At 38.4% G+C, this 17,524-nt stretch overlaps 4 protein-coding genes and 1 non-coding gene across 9 annotated transcripts; 3 read left to right on the top strand and 2 right to left on the bottom strand.

Annotated features, from left to right (window-relative positions):
* The first annotated feature begins 157 nt into the window (after nucleotides 1–157).
* LOC104714973 (BTB/POZ domain-containing protein At3g05675-like) lies at nucleotides 158–2,430 on the top strand. 2 transcript variants are annotated; one of them, XM_010432457.2, is made up of 3 exons: nucleotides 158–478; nucleotides 746–793; nucleotides 896–2,430. In XM_010432457.2, the coding sequence occupies exons 2-3, from the start codon at nucleotides 782–784 to the stop codon at nucleotides 2,222–2,224; spliced, it is 1,341 nt and encodes a 446-aa protein (XP_010430759.2). In that variant the 5' UTR covers nucleotides 158–478; nucleotides 746–781; the 3' UTR covers nucleotides 2,225–2,430. The 2 variants fall into 2 exon arrangements, with proteins under 2 accessions (XP_010430759.2, XP_010430796.2); XM_010432494.2 differs by having other exon boundaries at nucleotides 214–478; nucleotides 899–2,430.
* A 260-nt stretch (nucleotides 2,431–2,690) lies between these two features.
* LOC147949465 (U1 spliceosomal RNA) lies at nucleotides 2,691–2,853 on the bottom strand. Its single transcript, XR_015565696.1, has one exon. It is a non-coding gene; the product is annotated as a U1 spliceosomal RNA (small nuclear RNA).
* A 348-nt stretch (nucleotides 2,854–3,201) lies between these two features.
* LOC104714842 (uncharacterized) lies at nucleotides 3,202–7,695 on the bottom strand. 3 transcript variants are annotated; one of them, XM_010432392.3, is made up of 4 exons: nucleotides 7,426–7,695; nucleotides 5,296–7,063; nucleotides 4,022–4,955; nucleotides 3,202–3,616 (listed from the first exon to the last, which is right to left on the bottom strand). In XM_010432392.3, exons 2-4 carry the CDS (start codon nucleotides 6,823–6,825, stop codon nucleotides 3,348–3,350), a joined length of 2,733 nt encoding a protein of 910 aa, XP_010430694.2. In that variant the 5' UTR covers nucleotides 6,826–7,063; nucleotides 7,426–7,695; the 3' UTR covers nucleotides 3,202–3,347. The 3 variants fall into 3 exon arrangements, with proteins under 3 accessions (XP_010430694.2, XP_087306461.1, XP_087306450.1); XM_087450335.1 differs by lacking the exon at nucleotides 7,426–7,695 and adding an exon at nucleotides 7,215–7,401; XM_087450324.1 differs by lacking the exon at nucleotides 7,426–7,695 and having other exon boundaries at nucleotides 5,296–7,414.
* Nucleotides 7,696–8,249: 554 nt separating this feature from the next.
* On the top strand, nucleotides 8,250–11,517 carry LOC104714749 (receptor-like protein 32). Its single transcript, XM_010432241.3, has 2 exons — nucleotides 8,250–11,212; nucleotides 11,302–11,517. Exons 1-2 carry the CDS (start codon nucleotides 8,594–8,596, stop codon nucleotides 11,308–11,310), a joined length of 2,628 nt encoding a protein of 875 aa, XP_010430543.1. The 5' UTR covers nucleotides 8,250–8,593; the 3' UTR covers nucleotides 11,311–11,517.
* Nucleotides 11,518–14,552: 3,035 nt separating this feature from the next.
* Nucleotides 14,553–17,475, top strand: LOC104714598 (putative protein phosphatase 2C 34). Of its 2 annotated transcripts, none has more exons than XM_010432059.3 (6): nucleotides 14,553–15,019; nucleotides 15,860–16,144; nucleotides 16,246–16,560; nucleotides 16,633–16,750; nucleotides 16,862–17,085; nucleotides 17,166–17,475. In XM_010432059.3, the coding sequence occupies exons 2-6, from the start codon at nucleotides 15,899–15,901 to the stop codon at nucleotides 17,385–17,387; spliced, it is 1,125 nt and encodes a 374-aa protein (XP_010430361.1). In that variant the 5' UTR covers nucleotides 14,553–15,019; nucleotides 15,860–15,898; the 3' UTR covers nucleotides 17,388–17,475. The 2 variants fall into 2 exon arrangements, with proteins under 2 accessions (XP_010430361.1, XP_010430434.1); XM_010432132.3 differs by having other exon boundaries at nucleotides 14,598–15,051.
* Nucleotides 17,476–17,524: the final 49 nt, after the last annotated feature.

Here is a 17,524-nt window from a genome sequence, read left to right as displayed (position 1 = left end):
AATAATCTTACATTTACAATCCTTTAATGTAACAACAACGCACACGATAACAATACTACTAATCGAACGAATTACAGTAACTCAAATCATGAAACCTTGAAGAGGCCTGAAAGCCCAAAAGAACATTTGAAAACGACCCCACTAAGTGACCCAACTAGATTTTAGGCGAACGTCGCTCAATACTCAACAAAAAAAAAAAAAAAAAAAAAAAGTAGAAGAAGAAAGATTTGTCCTCTAAGCCCAGCAAATTTCTGGCACACAACATCAAGTAGGCATTGAAAAGATCTTGTACCAACGAAGAAAAAGAAAGAGAGAGAGAGAGGGAGAGAAGGAGATCGGGTGGAGTTTTTGATGATATCAGACTTGTCCGTAGAAGCAGAGATTAAAAGCTTTAGTTTTTTTTTTTTTTTTTACGTTGTCTTCGAAGAAGAAGTACCACTGCTGAGGGAGAATCTTAAAAGATTCAACATTTAGTAGGGTACTGTGTTCTCTCTCTGATAAATTTAGCAGAAAAAAAAGATTTATGTCTTTCTATTTCTGGGGATGAGTTCGTCATAATTGGAAAGTTGCTTGCTTTCTGTATTCGTTTTGTTTAGTGAACTTGCATTTCTATACTCGGATCGTCTTTAATCTCTGAACTCTCTCGTACTTGTTGGTTTTGCTGATTGGTTTTTCTGGGTTTAGGAGGCTGCAAATTTTTATATAAATGGATCTCATTTCTTGCTCTCTTTTCATGGTGATTCAGGTGCTGAAATACACATAAAGATCCAGCTTTTGCTCTATGGAGCCTCGTGTAAGTATATGTTACTAAACAATAGGATGATTTACTGATTTGTGGGTTTCTTCTCTGTTAATGAAATGTTCCTTTTTTATTTTCTTGGTTTTTGTCTTTCAGCAGGATAATCAAGCCGAGGCTTCATATACATTTGGTGATCGATCGAGCAGTGACATAGTTGTTAGACTAAGAAACGAGGAAGGACGGGACGATTGGATCTATTGCCATTCCAAGATCCTTACTGGCAAAAGCCAGTACTTCGCTGACCGTCTCTCTGATAAATGGCCTACTTGCAAGATTCTTGATTCACGCTACTGCGTTGAAGTCATCTGTCAAGAATCAGATTATGATCATCATATCAATCTCTTGAGACTTCTCTATCTTGTATCTGACTCTGATGATGTCCATGAGGATAACCTCTGTCATAACGTGAAAAGTGCGTTGGGGATCCTCTGCGTCGCTAAAGAACTTAGTTGCCCGCAGATTGTTACTGCTTGTGTGAATTACTTGGAAGCTGTTCCATGGGAAGAAGGCGAAGAGGAAGAGATTCTAAGGATTGTACCAAGAATTGGATCAGAAGCAGAGCCGGTTCTTGCCCGCCTCCAACCAGTTGATCAGTCTGCTGTTACTGGAATCTTTGTCTCGGCTTTTAGGTTTGCTACTTCGTCCCCGCCTTTGCCCTTGGGCGAAATAAAGTCCTCGGCTCAAGAACAGATTGAGTATATGATAACTGAAGATGATGATGCACCATTGTTGATTGTTGATGAAGAAATCAAGCTTGAAGTAAAAGAATGTGTAAAGAGCCTGTTTGTTAGATTCTTCCAATGTCTAGAAGAAACCTCTTTCAAACCTTTGGAGTCTGAGGATATTAGCAAAAAGGGATCTTTTAGGATGGTTCTATCTGACTTGTCGTGGGCATTTCAGATATTAACAAAGATGGAAGTGGTTAGAGAATTTGTAGTAACATGGGTTGACACATCTGAGAAGCTAGTCAAGGTAGTTGAGAAGTTGGAAACATCAGTTACAGAGACGGTTGAGATAAGAGTTAAGATCATCGAGGTGACTTCAAAAGTCTTGGAGGCGATCGGTTATGGAACAGTGATATTACCAACAGCGAAACGACTTCAGATGGTAAAACTTTGGCTACCTTTTGTAAGAAACACAAAGCCTCTTGTTGAGCCAGTGGTAACGGGAGATGAGGAGGTTGAATCTGTTGTGAGGTATAAAATTGATGGAGAGATATGGCAAGCTTTGGAATCTTCCTTTGTATCGATCATTCTGGCATTGCCATCTGCAGACCAAGCTGAGATACTGACTGAATGGTTAAGCAAGAATGGGTTGTATCCGGATTTAACAGAAGCTTTCGAGGTATGGTGTTACAGATCGAAAGTCGCCAAGAGAAGATTGGGTTTAACCGGCGGCGAAGAGGAGGAGAACGGCATTTCTTAAACTCATTTCCTCAGCTCTGAATCCAGAGAGAAGAAGCATTCCGTTTTTTTGTTGTTGTGTAGGTGTCATTTAACCCTTTGTGTCATTGTGTGTTATCTGCCAAATCCTTGATATTTATTATCCATTGGCAGTTTCCACAAGTCTGTAAATACTGTTGACAGAGATCTTTGTCCTTTAATCACTAAGAGATATTTCCTACCTAAAAATATATTGTAGGATGTCGGTCTATTGATCACTTCTGGTTTCTCTGCAACTAGATCACCGAACTCAGGTCCCATTAGATCATTAATGGATAACGCTCTTGATGATAGGCTAAACGTTTTATATTTGTTGGAAAGGTATAGATTTGTTGCTAAGTGATGTCATATACAAGTACAACCAACACTAAACAAGAATTTGCCTCAAAACTTTATTTCATAAAAAGTGAATAAATTAATGATATAAAAATTAAGACTGAGAGAAATGGTAGGGGCTGCGCGAACGCAAACCCCCTCTGCCACAAATAATGACGTAGGCTCTTCCTCTTGGGAAGACCTTAAGCATAGCACCCTTCCGTTATGTGCAATGGAAGTCACTAGCCTAGGCCACTCGTCTTCTTGATCGCGAGTTGACCCCGTCCAGGTAAGTGATTTGCTCTGTGTCATGAGCCTCTATTTTATACCCTGTTTCAAGTGCCTCTTTCGTTTCTTGTTTCCGATGTGGGACTTTTGTTAAGCTCTACTACACTTTCCGCCGTTTCTAACTTTGTTAAGGTAAAAAAGCGTGTCGTTTTTGGTTTTGCCTTTATTTTTTATGAACAGCGTGTCGGAAAGAGTTCGATAGGTGGCCTAAATCATTATGGTGGGCCGGTGGCCTAAATTTAATTATTACTCGGATAAAGGCCACAGTTTGTATCCAACTTGATAAGCTTTTCATATGTTATTAAACTGTTCTTGTCTTTGTTGGATAGTGCATAATAAGTTAGTAACAGTGGGGCATAAAAAAAGGTTAATTCTTTTTTTCAATGAAAAATAATCGCACTTGTTCATATACAATTCTAAAAATAAAGGTGCAGCATCTGAAGAAAGACGAGAAAAAAAAAGAATTTAATTTTCTAACAATCTAAACAATTGAAGCAAGTGGTTTAGTGGAGCCCTAGACTCAACCAATGGGGTTGTCTTGTGTCTAGAATCATCTTAACTACATCTTCTACAAATGAATCAAAACAAGAATAGCAACACCCTTTCATCAGGCTGCTGCTACTACTTCTGCTGCTGCCAGGTGTCATATGATGGTGAGTACACGTCACTGGTGGTGGAACAAGATGCACTTCACTGCTCTTGTGTTCAAGTCCACAAGCTGCCAGTATCGTGTGTATTGAGCACGTGGAAATCTCCTCGAAAGTGGTTTGACCTGAACAAAACAGAGGACGAGTACCCAAAACACTACAATCAGAGGGCAGATAAGAATTGAATCTAACTTATTGTCTCAAGGGTGGAGTTATGCAAAGAAGAAACTAGTCTAGAGATTTAATGAGTCGTATGTAGATGTGCCTAAGGCAAATATGTAGCTATATCCAAAACTATCTAAAAGAAGTGTCATGCAGAGAAGAACTAATCCAAGATGTACACAAACGTCAATCATACTGTGTCTCTATCTCCAAATTTAAAGTAAACCACTAGATGAAAAAAAACCCTAAAGGTAACTCCGTTTCACAATCAGAAACTGAGAACAAGACTATAGCGTAAAGCAAAGAGTACCAGTATATACTAGTCAGGTTAAACTAAGCGCTTGAAGAGGGAATTGGATAAGGTGTACCTAAGTCGATTTTACTGGACAACTTTTTGAGATGGGCTTTAACTCTTTGTTGCAGTCGTTCTCCTCCCATGGAAGACATTGTGTTCGGCATGTAGCTGTGTAGATGTTGTTGATTACTAATCAAAGGATCACCCTGAGCTAGTCTATGACGTAATCCTAAATCGATAGGTCTCTCGCCAAGAAATGTATCATTAGACAAATGTCTGAATGCTTCTTCGCTTCCAAATTCATCTAACTTTGGAGACAAAAGCTCAGGGTCATGGGCAGAAATCAATGAATTGTTGTTGGCTTGTCTTTCCCCAGAGATTGTATACAACGACGCCCCTGTTTCTTGTCTCGCCGCAGGCTGAGACGGGTCGATTGTTCTGCCATGACCTATTTGTGTAGTCACGAAACCATCACTCGAGTTAGCAGTCGATGTTCCACCAGTTCTAGCACCCATATTAATAAGTCTATCACTGTTGATAATATTTTGTATGTGTCTGTGAAGCGTCCTTCTTCTTGATAAAGTGGTTGCCCCTAAGCCGGATGGAGAAGAACCTTGAACATCACCATTGGGAAGCCTTGGAGAAAACAGATTTTCTCCATTGAGAAATGGTGTACGTGGGGAGACTAGCAAAGACATATCTTGATATTGCCCTGAAACTACTACAGGTGATGGTCTACTGTAAAAGCCACTAACCCTTTGTTGCTCGGATGTCATATGCGTTTGGGAACTAGCTGATCCAAGTGCAACGGGTCTACAACCTTCACAGTACCAGTTTCCTTCAGGCACTTCCCTCCCAAGACCAACACAGTACGTATGGGCAGATGAATCACAAAGATCACAAAGCAACATAAGCCCATCATCATCACCTTGGTGACATTCCGTGCATATTATATTTTCATAGGGATCGAGATAACTCCTCAACTCTTCTTCAGTAGGTTGATAGACCTGCACATAGTAAAATCCCATATAAGATAAATTCTCACAGAAGAAGTGACATAAAACACAACACAACCACGTCCATAGGTTAACAAAAGTTGATAAGGTCTCGTCTATCATGTATCTGACCCGTCTAAGTGAGAAAACTGATGTTACTGGTAACTATTATGTATTGACATGTTAAACTGCGACAAGAAGGAATGTCAATTTGGACCTCACATGTGGAGTGTTGAAGGATACCATATGAAAAGAAGACCACAACCAACATTCATGAGGATACCAGTATAAGTAATAGATCAACTAAAGACACTATATGCGTAAAGCAATAGAAAAAGTAGTAAAAACAAACCTGATCACGCTCAGGTACAGGTATCACAACTTCTCTCAAATCTACTCCAGGTGTAGATCTTGCAGGTTTACTGATTGTTCTGAATCGCTGCTTGCAGAGTGGGCAGCGAGATTCTACTTTCGACCACTCCATTATGCAAGTGAAGCAAAAGTAGTGGCTACAGCAGTCCAGCGTTCCCTTCAATCTTCGCATGTCTTCCTCAGACAGACAAATCCCACAAACGTTTTTAATCACATCTCTTTTCACTAGCTCTACCTTCTTTTCACCTTTCTTCACAGGAGACTTGCGAAGCTGAGGTAAATCCTTATTGACCGTGGTTTTTCTTATAGATGATGCATGTTTCACACTACTTCTCAATAAACTACCGGCTTCTCTTATCTGCTCTCTTTCCTCCTCCGAGATTGTGTACTCATAATCAGATTCTCCAGAGGATGCAATGTCTGAATCTGATGGCACGTTATACCGACGCCTTGGCCTTGTTGATTTTGTCTTGGCCTTCTTTCTTGCAGGTAGGCAGTCATCTACAAAATCTCCATCATCACCATCGTCATCATCATCATCATCATCTATATCAACTCCCTTCTTTGTGTATTTCCCACGTCTCTTTCTTCCCCTAGTTAAACGGGGTTTGGCAACAGAGCATTTCTTTCTTCTTTTACGCCCTACTCCAGATCTTCGCTTTCGCTTGCTTTTCTTACAAACCTTGAGTGAATATTTGTTACATGCAATTGTCTCTTCCTCCTCCTCTTCCTCGTCTAATGATACATCTTCATCAGCAGTAAAATCTTCATCCCCATCTTCATCCTCGTAATCTCCGTCATCTTCCTTTTCTGTTTCGTTGTCCTGCTCTTCCAACGCCACCATATTTCCATCTAGAGCATCATGCAAGGAATTCAAATCCACATTTTCACACCTTACATTTCCCACATCCCTCTCTTCCTCTTCCTCGCCGTCTTCCTCTGGATAGTCTCCATCTTCATCATCCTCTTTCTCATAGAAAACTCTCCTTCGCTTTCCTAAACCAACTCTTGGGTGTTTCTCTCCATCAAAAGACCCAACTTTTCCAACAAACTTGCTTGAATCACTTATCTCGTCCTCGTCCTCGTCATCATCGGCATCATCAAGATCCACATCCTCGTTATCAGATACGACCTGTTTGGTCTTTCTAGACTTACATCCGGTGATTTTCCGATTACCACGAGGACCAGTTTTCACTTTCGGCCACTCAACATTTCTCAGCATCGCATCTTCTTCCTCCTCCTCCTCCTCCTCCCTTACCTCATCAAATTCATCATCATCCTCAACGGCATCAGACACACCAAACCCATCAAAGGATGGTTGTTCAGCACCGTCTACAGAAGAGGCATACTCGTACTCCTCGTCCTCCTCCTCCTTGAGATCAGCCTCAGATTCATCTTCTTCATCCTCTTCCGAAATCACGTAATCCTCATCCGATTCATCAGAACCCTTATCCTTAGATCTAACCCTTCTATTTGAATTTCTATCACAAAACGTGTTCCTCTTTCCCATATGCTCTCTCTCTCTCTCTCTCTCTCTCTCTCTCTCTCTCTCTCTCTCTCTCTCTCTCTCTTTTCAATTTTACGGTTAACAATTGTAGAAAGAATCGAAAACCACCAAATCAATGATTCCGTCAAGCTCGTCACGCCCTAGAATTTATAATAATAAGCCTAACAACAACCATTAAGACGCAATCAATCAATCACCCAGAAATCTGAACCTCAGTTTCTCCAATTGAAAAACACCAGATCTGCAAATCAACACAAGAAATCAAGAAACGTAATTGAAAACCCATAAAAGCTCTCGATTTGATTCCCAACCATAGAAAATTCTACAGCTAAATTTAAATTCCGATCCTATTTTAGAAATATAAAATCTATCCAAAAGCAGACCAAATCAACCTCCTCCCTCCTCCTGGGTTCGTTCACACAACTTAAATGAAATTGCTCAATCAATCCACACCCACAGAGAGAGAGAAAAGAGTTAATTATAAATAATAATAATAATAAAAAAAAAAAGTCAAAACACCCAAAAAGGTAGTATAATAAAACAGAAATAATTTACAGCACCTAAACACATACACAGGGCGAGAAAAAAAAAAAAAAAACGAACCTCCGATGAAGAAGACGAAACACTTCTGATTTTTTCCACTAAGTTTTTTTTTTTGTGAATCGTGATCTTTTTCCCCGCCTTATTTTCCTCTATATTTACAGCTAAATTTAATTCGATATAAGCCAAAATTGGGGAAAGGTATTTTGATTTTTTTTTGGTTTGTAGTTAAAGAGGCTACGCGTTAGGGGGAGAGAGAAGGTGTGAACTATTGTGGCTAATGACGATATTACCCTCGACCGCTACTGGTGGCAGTTGCAGCTGCTATTGGGCTTTTTTTTTGTCTTCTTTTAATATTTTATTTGATTGCGTGACCACGTGAGGCAGCTATACTCTGTGGTTGAGCGTACCGAATGTTTCGCATCGCACGGTCCCTTTTTATGTTACTACTACTATTTTTTTAATTAGGTTAATCAATCAATGGCAAAAATAAACGATTATGATGACTTACTATTTTTAGCAGATACCGATTTTTAAGTTTCCGATGAAAATCAACTCAGCCAAAATATATTTTTAAAATCCACCCTCATTTCACAATTCTAGTTTTTAGCTATCCAAATTTTCAATCGCAGTTTTTTTCTATTAAAAATCATCTAAGGCCCATGTATTACCGATTGGACCTATGATTGTAAGTAATAGGTCCGTTTTGTGCCCTGATAGATTAGTTTTCTCTGTTGTTGATGAGGGTTGGCACAATGGGCTTGCTTACTTAAATGTTAGGCCCATCAATGAAAGACGTCGGCCGAAGAAAGCGACGTACTACTACTACTAATAATTACAAGAAGAAGACCAAGACATTCCTGGAAGGTAGCGAGGGATGCGCATGCTTTTAGTGGAGACATCATTAATGTACTTTTCTTTTCTTTTTTCTTTGTATTTTTGTAAATATGTTGAATGATCGAAACTGGTATAGTGATATGTCGTTGAATGTAATACCAAATCACATCGATTCTCAACATGGGTAATGTGTAAACAAATCACAAAGACTTTGACTCTCTCTGTATCCAACTTAAAGAAGACTTGGAAAAAAAAAAAGACAACAGAGAAGTTAAGTTACCTTTGTCGAGTAGTCGTCAATTATTATTATGTATAAATAAAGAGATGAGCATGAAACCAATGTTACCCTCCCTCAGTTCCATTTTTTTCTTTGCTTTTTCTTTTCATTAGTTTGATGAAAGGCTCTTGGAACTCCACGACTATCATCATTCCTTTTACTTTGTTTTCTCTGATCTTCTTATTCATTTCTAAATGTCAAGATGTTTTTGGGGTTCCTACTGAACACTTGTGTCATCCCGGACAGAGGGATGCACTTTTGGAGCTCAAGAAGGAGTTTGAAATTAAGAAGCCCTGTTCTGACGGCGCTCTTCCTCCGAAGACAGAGTCATGGGCCAATCACAGTGACTGTTGTTACTGGGAAGGTATTACTTGCAATCCCAAGTCCGGGGAAGTGATCGAGCTAGACCTTAGTCGTGGCTGCCTCCAAGGCCGGTTTCATTCTAATACCAGTCTCTTTAGGGTTCAAAATCTTCCTTTTCTAACCACTCTCGACCTTTCATATAACTATTTCAGTGGTCATATCCCATCTTCTATTGAAAATTTTTCTCATCTCACCACTCTCGACCTTTCTAAAAATTATTTCAGTGGAGGGATCCCTTCTTCGGTTGGAAATCTTTCACATCTCACTTTTCTCGACCTTTCTGGTAATGAGTTCGTTGGTGAGATGCCATATTTTGGCAATATGAACCAGCTGACCAACTTAAACGTTGATTCCAATGAACTTACTGGTACCTTCCCCCTTCCTTTACTCAATCTGACAATGCTGTCGGACTTATCACTCTCTCGTAATCAGTTCACGGGGACGCTTCCTTCTAAAATGAGCTCACTCTCTAACTTGGAGTATTTTGAAGCATGGGGCAACGCTTTTACTGGAACTCTCCCTTCTTCTCTCTTCACTATTCCTTCTTTGACGTCTATTGATTTGAGAAATAACCAACTCAACGGCGTTCTTGACTTTGGGAATATATCTTCACCATCTTCTACACTAACAGTGTTAGACATTAGCAATAACAACTTCATAGGGCCAATCCCAAGATCCATTTCCAACTTTATAAACCTTCAGGACCTCGACCTTTCTTATCTCAACACCCAAGGCCCGGTTGATTTTAGTATATTCATGAATCTCAAGTCGCTCCTACTTCTTAACTTATCTCATTTGAACACCACCACAACGATTGACTTGAATGCACTCTTATCCTCGCATCTCAACTCAATCTATTCAGTGGATCTCTCAGGCAACCATGTTTCAGCTACAACCAAAACTCCAGTTGCAGATCATCATCAATTGATTAGTCAGTTGTACTTGTCAGGATGCGGCATCACTGAGTTCCCTGAACTCTTAAGGAGCCAGGTCAATATAACGAATCTAGACATTTCCAACAACAAAATCAAAGGTCAAGTGCCTGGCTGGCTATGGACACTACCAAATTTGATATTTGTGGATCTTTCCAACAACACTTTTAGCGGTTTCGAAAGACCAACGGAACTTGGACCATCCTTTATCACCACCAAACCATCTATGCAATACTTGGTTGCCTCCAAAAACAATTTCACAGGAAATATACCCTCTTCCATATGCGCTTTGCGTTCTCTAATCACTCTTGATTTATCTGACAATAACCTCAATGGTTCCATCCCTCATTGTATGGGAAATCTCAAGAGTACTCTTTCATTTCTAAACCTTCGTCATAATCGTCTTGGTGGAGGTCTTCCAAAGAATATATTTAAAAGTCTAAGGTCACTTGACGTCGGCCATAACCAACTGGTGGGCAAACTTCCTAGATCTTTCATCCATCTCTCTACTCTTGAAGTTCTGAATGTGGAAAACAACAGACTCAACGACACGTTTCCCTCATGGTTGTCTTCTCTTAAAAAGCTACAAGTTCTTGTCTTACGCTCCAATGCATTTCACGGACCGATACATCATGCCTCGTTTCGTACATTACGAATCATCGACTTATCGCGTAATCACTTCAGTGGAACTTTGCCGTCAAACTATTTTGTGAACTGGAATGCTATGTCATCACTTGGTGGAAACGAAGATCCGTCGTCTAAAGAAAACTACTTGGGAGATTCTTTTCGATACTACCATGATTCAATGGTTTTGACGAACAAAGGTGTTGAGATGGAGCTGGTACGTATCCTAAAAATTTACACAGCACTCGACTTTTCTGAAAACAAATTTGAAGGAGAGATTCCAAGATCCATCGGTCTATTAAAAGAGCTTCATGTTCTTAACTTGTCGAGCAATGATTTCACCGGCCACATACCATCATCTATGGGGAACCTGAGAGAGCTAGAGTCACTGGACGTTTCTCAAAACAAGCTTTCAGGAGAAATTCCACAAGAACTAGGGAACCTCTCGTACCTTGCCTACATGAACTTCTCTTTTAACCAGCTTGGAGGTCTATTACCAGGGGGAACTCAGTTTCGTAGGCAAAAATGCTCTTCTTTCGGGGATAATCTCGGACTCTATGGCCCTTCACTTGACGAAGTTTGTGTAGATATTCATGCATCAACACCACAAGAACATGAACAGCCGGAGTCAGAGGAAGAAGAAAAAGAGATGTTCAGTTGGATAGCAGCTGCAATAGGACTCGGACCTGGTATTGCCTTTGGATTGACAATTGGATACATTTTGGTTTGCTACAAACCAGAGTGGTTCATGAACCATTTTCAACGAAACAAACACAGAAGCAGAAGAAGAAGAAGCACCACAAAGCTTAAAAAAGAGGTAATATTCTAAATTTGAAAAAACAAAAAAAACTGTGTCTATGTATATTATAATGTAACTAACGAAATAAGTTATACGTGTTTGTATAGCCTAACTAAATCCAAGCCGAAGAAGACAATGACGCAACCCAATCACAATCAGTAACACTACAGAGTAAAAAAGAAGCTTGGGGAGAACTCAACAAATATGTCCACTTTTAGTTTTATTGTGTGGATCGGTTTAGCTTTAATACTTTTTTCATCTGCTCTGAGTCTGTCTCATAAATAAACTTATCTCTAAATGCGATCGCTGCTTTTAAGATCCAAGCCAACAAACGCTACTTTTAGCAAGAAAACCAAGTCGTTAACTCAAAATCGATACACAAAGTCACAATCTATTCACGTCTAAGCCCAACGAATCAAATTTACTCTGTTTTAGTGGGTTTGTTTATTGTTTAACAGCTCTGTTTAGTCAACTTTTATGCTTCTATGTAACTGCAACAATATAAATTGGGGCACCATTGGATTAAAAGATTGAGATTCTTCCCATTACAAAAAGTCTTTTTCCACATTGGATTTTTTTGGCAGCACCGGACCAATAGAAAAACAAACAAAGAATTGAACACTTGGAAAAGCCTAAACTGAATTCTAAGTGAATGCTCTTCAAAACTTGAAGAATGGTTCTAACTTAATCATTAGAATATGAAACACAGTGAAATCACCAACCTTTATGGAGATCAAACTCCATGAGACTGAAGCTGGGGTTTTTCTGGAATGCTTAACTCAAAAGATCTTCTTTTTCCACACCTTCATTGATCGGAGACGTCGGAGAGAATCAGATAAGGCTTGGAGATTCGGACGGCGATTGAGTTCATCTTCAAGGTCCGAATGATAAAGATTCGAACAGGGGAAAGATTTACAGAACTTGTTATGTTTGATTCAGTTAATACAGGGGAGAGAAGAAGAAGAAGGTTTTTGGAATGAGAAGATGGGTAAACCCGACCCGTTCAATTAAAATCATAGCTTGGGTCAACCGGTTTTGGAACGCTCTGGTACACGATCAAACTTCTCTTATCAACGTCGAGCCGCTTTTAGGTTTTTAATATCATGGGCCTCCACTATGACCCAATATGTTTGAAACAGAGTTTCTCGTCATACTCTTTTGGGCTTGAGAGGTGAAAGTTAATGGAAAATTGATAACTTTCATAATTAAGAAGAAAACTGTAATATTTAAATGAAATTGTACAATGAAAACTTATATATTTTCTAAGTTAACAGTTTAAAGCCTATTATAATACTCCAAAGTTTATTACTCTCTCTGTCTCACAATGTTTCAATAGTTTTACACATATTAAAAAAAAAATAAGCTTTTTATTTTTAAACTAATTTATAATTATTTTATAGTAGAAAGAAAAAACATAACCCACTAAATATTATGCCACTTGAAATAAAAATATAAAGTAAAAAGATCATTTTAGTTTTTAATCTAGAAAATCAATCTCAGACGAAATATTCTCTAAAACGTCAATCTATGTGAGACAGAGGGAGTATATTCCTACTTTTCGTAATAATAATATACATTTGATTGTCACTTGTTATTCTTTCATACATAATCATTTTGGAGTGGCACGACCAATCATTGCTTGAGTTGATCTTAATCCAAATTTTAGGAAGATAATGCCCAACTAATTCATTTTTTCCTATATAAGAAAAAGAAAAGATAATGGACAAAAAGATGATCGCCTTGTAATGATTCTAATTGTAAACCATCATGCTTCTAGATATCATCAACTGGATCGTAAGCCGATTTCATTTTCTTACAGCCAACCAATTAAAAGCCACTCAATACTGGATTTAATCTACTTTTTGATTTTTCCTTAGTCCAAGTCGTCACAAGGACAATGATCATTAATTATTATTCTTAGCTCAAATGATTTCTTCTTATAAAAAAAACAAGAAATTGCATGGAGCTAGCAAGAAATAGTCATGTTGTTTGAGACTTGGGAGTGGAGAGAGGGAGGCCACGGCACACAAACTCACAAAAAGCGTCTTTATCTTGTGCACCGTCCCACATGTGATTGCTGGGTCACCCACGCGTCAGTCAGAAGAATTATATGATCCTTTTTTAGATTGTGCTCGCTATGACCAGACCCCACAAGGACCTAACTAATCAATGTCGTTCTCACGTGGTTTATTGCCAATCTCAACTTTTTCTAACCAAAAAAAATATGACTGTGAACCTCTTCCCCTAATATTTGGGAAATGACCTAGCCCCTCTAACCGAAAGTTCTCCTCTAGATCCTTTAGTCCGCCACGTGCCATATGGTCTACATCACGTTAGATATGGGAATATGGCCTCTTGCGAGAATGAATGTAGTTTGAAACTTCGAAATAATTGAGTCAATGCAAAGATTTTGGTTTGCACCGTCGTTGCCGACACATGCATCAACCGATTTGATCCAAAGAAAAAAAGTCAGTGGGTTCCCATGAGAAGACTAACATCACATGCGGGGGTCATACACAGTCATCGCATTGGCTCCCACTAACTAGTAACTGCATTCTCTTGTGGGGAAATGCTTCGTCTAGTACAGTTCGTCACGGCGTCTTACTATTGCAAAACTGTGACGTTACTGTTTTCGATTCGAGTTAATATTTAAATGGAAATTTTTTATACTAGAGAGTCTAGAGTTCTTTTTTTTAATTTTTCGTAGGGTTAGATGGTAATGCCAAATCTACCTAAATATTTGTTAGTTTCGGTATTCATGAGATGTAGAGACAGTTTTTGATTTAAAATCTAAAAATTTGGTTTAAGTTTTCATAGTTTCGACTTTCGAGGTAGGTATATATGCAAACGTGGAGCTTGTAACGTTTCTTTTTTCTTAATTTAGAATCCTTATGTTAAACGTGTATGGCTACGATCTACGGAACTTTATCCAGTTTGCATGCTCAAAGGCCAAAGCCATTTCCTTTCTGTACTGCTTTTTTACCCATTACGGAAATTATCTTTTTGTATTATTAAACTTACCAAAGTTTTTAAAAAGAAAACAATAAAGTCTATGTTGGGTATTGTGATTTACTGGTCACTAACGTGGAAATCTACTACATTTGTTATCTACTATACTACTAATTAACTAACAAATTTCTTAAACAAAACAAAAAAATAACTCAATGAATTTTGTTTATTCAACAACTCAAAGATAGAATTCCATTTGTCTTAACTAAAAAACTCAAAATAGTTATATTAATACACCCTTTGCACAAAACAGTCCTTATATATTCGTTACTGACTTTTGCTTTTAACAACCTGTAGCCATTTTGGACTTTTTATTTTTATTTAAGTGGGCTATTTATACAAATTACCTAACTTTCCAAATTTACATATATATAAAAAAATTAATTGTTTTCTCATCATACATTTTGTCATATTGCCATCACTGTTTACTAGTACTAGACGATCGAGCCGTAAAAATATTCTCAAATTCTTTGTTTTCACATTACTGTACAAATAATTTATTTGCTAACCAATAATTGCATTAAGAATTTAGGATAGATAACCCACTAACGACCAAAGACAGCTCTGCCTCTATCTTGCCGTAAGAAAAAATGAAAGGGGTCCATTAATCTCTCCATTTGATTTTTTTTGTCTTGAATTCTTTGGAGCATTAAATGGTTGTGATTTCTGATTTTGTGAGTCTCTCTTTCTTTCTCTACTCCATTAGCTTCCTCTCCGCTTAGGGTGCTACGTCAATTTCTCCGAGCTTAGGTCACCAGCCCGGTCTTCACTCCTCTTCCTTTGATTCCTTTAGCAGCATTACGCCATCTCTCTCTGGTGTGTATATTCCGTCACTTCTTCCTAACTGTGTACGTTCTTCAATTACTTTTTGAAATCCTTTGGTGCAATTCGAAATGTTAATTTTTCTAATCTCCGAATCTTGTATATGAGAGAAAACTGTTTCAGGCTTTTTCAATCTTTCATTAAAGTTTTCAGTATCTTTAATTCTGAATTTGGAAATATACATCGAGTAAACGATGTAACGGATCCAAAGAACAGATTATTTTATTTTTACTTTATAAAGAGCTTTTATTTTACTCTTTTATTTCAAGGTTTTTATTTCATTTTTGTACAAACGACAAATCTTGTGGATTCGTTGGCAATTTTGTTTTACAAAAGAACAGAAAAATTAGGCCAAAAAATATCAAAAATATTAATTTTCCAATTTTCAGATTGTTTATTATATAGTATACGAAGGTTTTTATTGCTTATTTTCCCGGAAAAGTAAAAAAGAGAAAATCTCCGAATCTTGTAACATGATTTCTATATCAATAAGTTATCTCTTCTTAAAAGAGAAAACTCGATTTGGCTTCAAGTTCAGATCAGATCCATTATTATTTTCTCTCTCTCTCTGTTACGTACAAGTAATAATTTTTGTTTATAACTCTAGAGGAATGTTTAGAGCTCTTGTTAATGGAAATCCATGTCAGACATGAAATATTCTCTTACAATCTTTTTTTTGTCCTTAAAACTGTTTTAAATCACTCATATTGTTTTTTCCCCCGGGAAAAAGAATCTTTGAAGAAAATTTTCCTACTTTGATATTATATTTTAACTCCCTCTTGCTCTTTGTTTTAATGCAACTCTCTGAAACTCTATGTATATTATCATTCATAGGGTTCAACATCATATGATACTTTCACCTTCTGGAAAAGAATGGGACATCTCTCCTCCATGTTCAACGCCTTAGCTAGATCCTTCTCGATCAAGAAAGCCAAGAACAAGAACGGCAAAAGCTACGCCAAGGAAGCCGCAGATGAAATGGCGCAAGAGGCGAAGAAGAAGGAGCTGATTCTGAGATCCTCTGGTTGTATTAATGCAGATGGATCTAATAACTTGGCTTCTGTTTTCTCCAGACGCGGTGAGAAAGGCGTTAATCAGGACTGTGCCATCGTCTGGGAGGTACATTTACTTCTACTTCAAGCTATCTGTAGAACTGAATTATTTAGAAAGCTAGCTTGTTATAAATGCTTCTTTGAATCATATTCTTGATTCGTAAACAGGGATTTGGAAGTCAGGAAGACATGATCTTCTGTGGGATATTTGATGGACACGGTCCATGGGGTCACTTTGTTTCTAAACAAGTCAGAAACTCAATGCCTATATCTTTGCTCTGCAACTGGAAAGAGACGCTTTCTCAGACCACACTAGCTGAACCCGAAACAGACCTAGACGAATCGGATAAAAAGCTACAGCGGTTCGCCATATGGAAATACTCATACCTTAAAACTTGTGAAGCTGTTGATCGGGAGCTTGAGCATCACCGAAAGATCGATTCTTTCAACAGCGGCACAACTGCTTTAACCGTTGTGAGACAGGTGAAGAAACTTTCAAGATCATTATCTCTGTTCATTGCTCTGTTCTTTGCTTAAATGGTTTTCTTGCTGCAGGGTGAAGTTATCTATATAGCAAACGTTGGGGATTCACGTGCGGTTTTGGCCACGGTGTCAGACGAAGGAAGCTTGGTCGCGGTTCAGCTCACTGTAGATTTCAAACCAAATCTTCCCCGTTAGTTCCATAATCATAAATAGATCACGTAAATCTCACTTCATTTAGCTGAAGCAATTCTAAATCTTTTTCTTTTCAATTTCTGTTTTTTTCCTCTGTTTTTGAAAACAGAGGAGGAAGAGCGTATAATCGGATGCAACGGCCGAGTGTTCTGCCTCCAGGACGAGCCAGGAGTCCACCGTGTGTGGCAACCAGAAGAGGAATACCCAGGACTCGCAATGTCAAGAGCATTCGGAGACTATTGTATCAAAGAGCACGGATTGGTCTCAGTGCCTGAAGTCACTCAAAGGCATATCTCCATTAGAGACCAGTTTGTAATTTTGGCCACTGATGGGGTAACAACATTTAAATGAGCTTTTTAATTTTATTTTGTTTGTTTATTATTGGCAAAGTCATTTAACTTGAAATATTCAAGGTATGGGATGTGATATCAAACCAAGAGGCCATAGACATTGTTTCCTCTACTGCTGACCGGCCAAAGGCGGCTAAACGACTGGTACAGCAAGCGGTTAAGGCTTGGAATAGAAAAAGACGTGGAATTGCCATGGATGATATCTCTGCCGTTTGCCTCTTCTTCCAATCGTCAGAGTCTTCCTCATCTCTATCGCAACATGTTCACCCTGACTCGACCTTGTAAAGTAGGAGGCGAGAAAAAAGAAGATAAATGCTGTGATGTAAAATAGACTTTGCTTAAAATCGCATTGAATATCAAATTTCTTGCCTAACCAGAGTTCTGTTACAATCTTAACAACACAATCGGTTACTTGGAACTTC

This window comes from Camelina sativa, chromosome 1 (assembly GCF_030686135.1).
Source record: "Camelina sativa cultivar CO46 ecotype springtype chromosome 1, ASM3068613v1".
In the NCBI taxonomy this organism is placed as follows: domain Eukaryota; kingdom Viridiplantae; phylum Streptophyta; class Magnoliopsida; order Brassicales; family Brassicaceae; genus Camelina; species Camelina sativa.
This window is presented reverse-complemented; position numbering and strand designations above follow the sequence as displayed.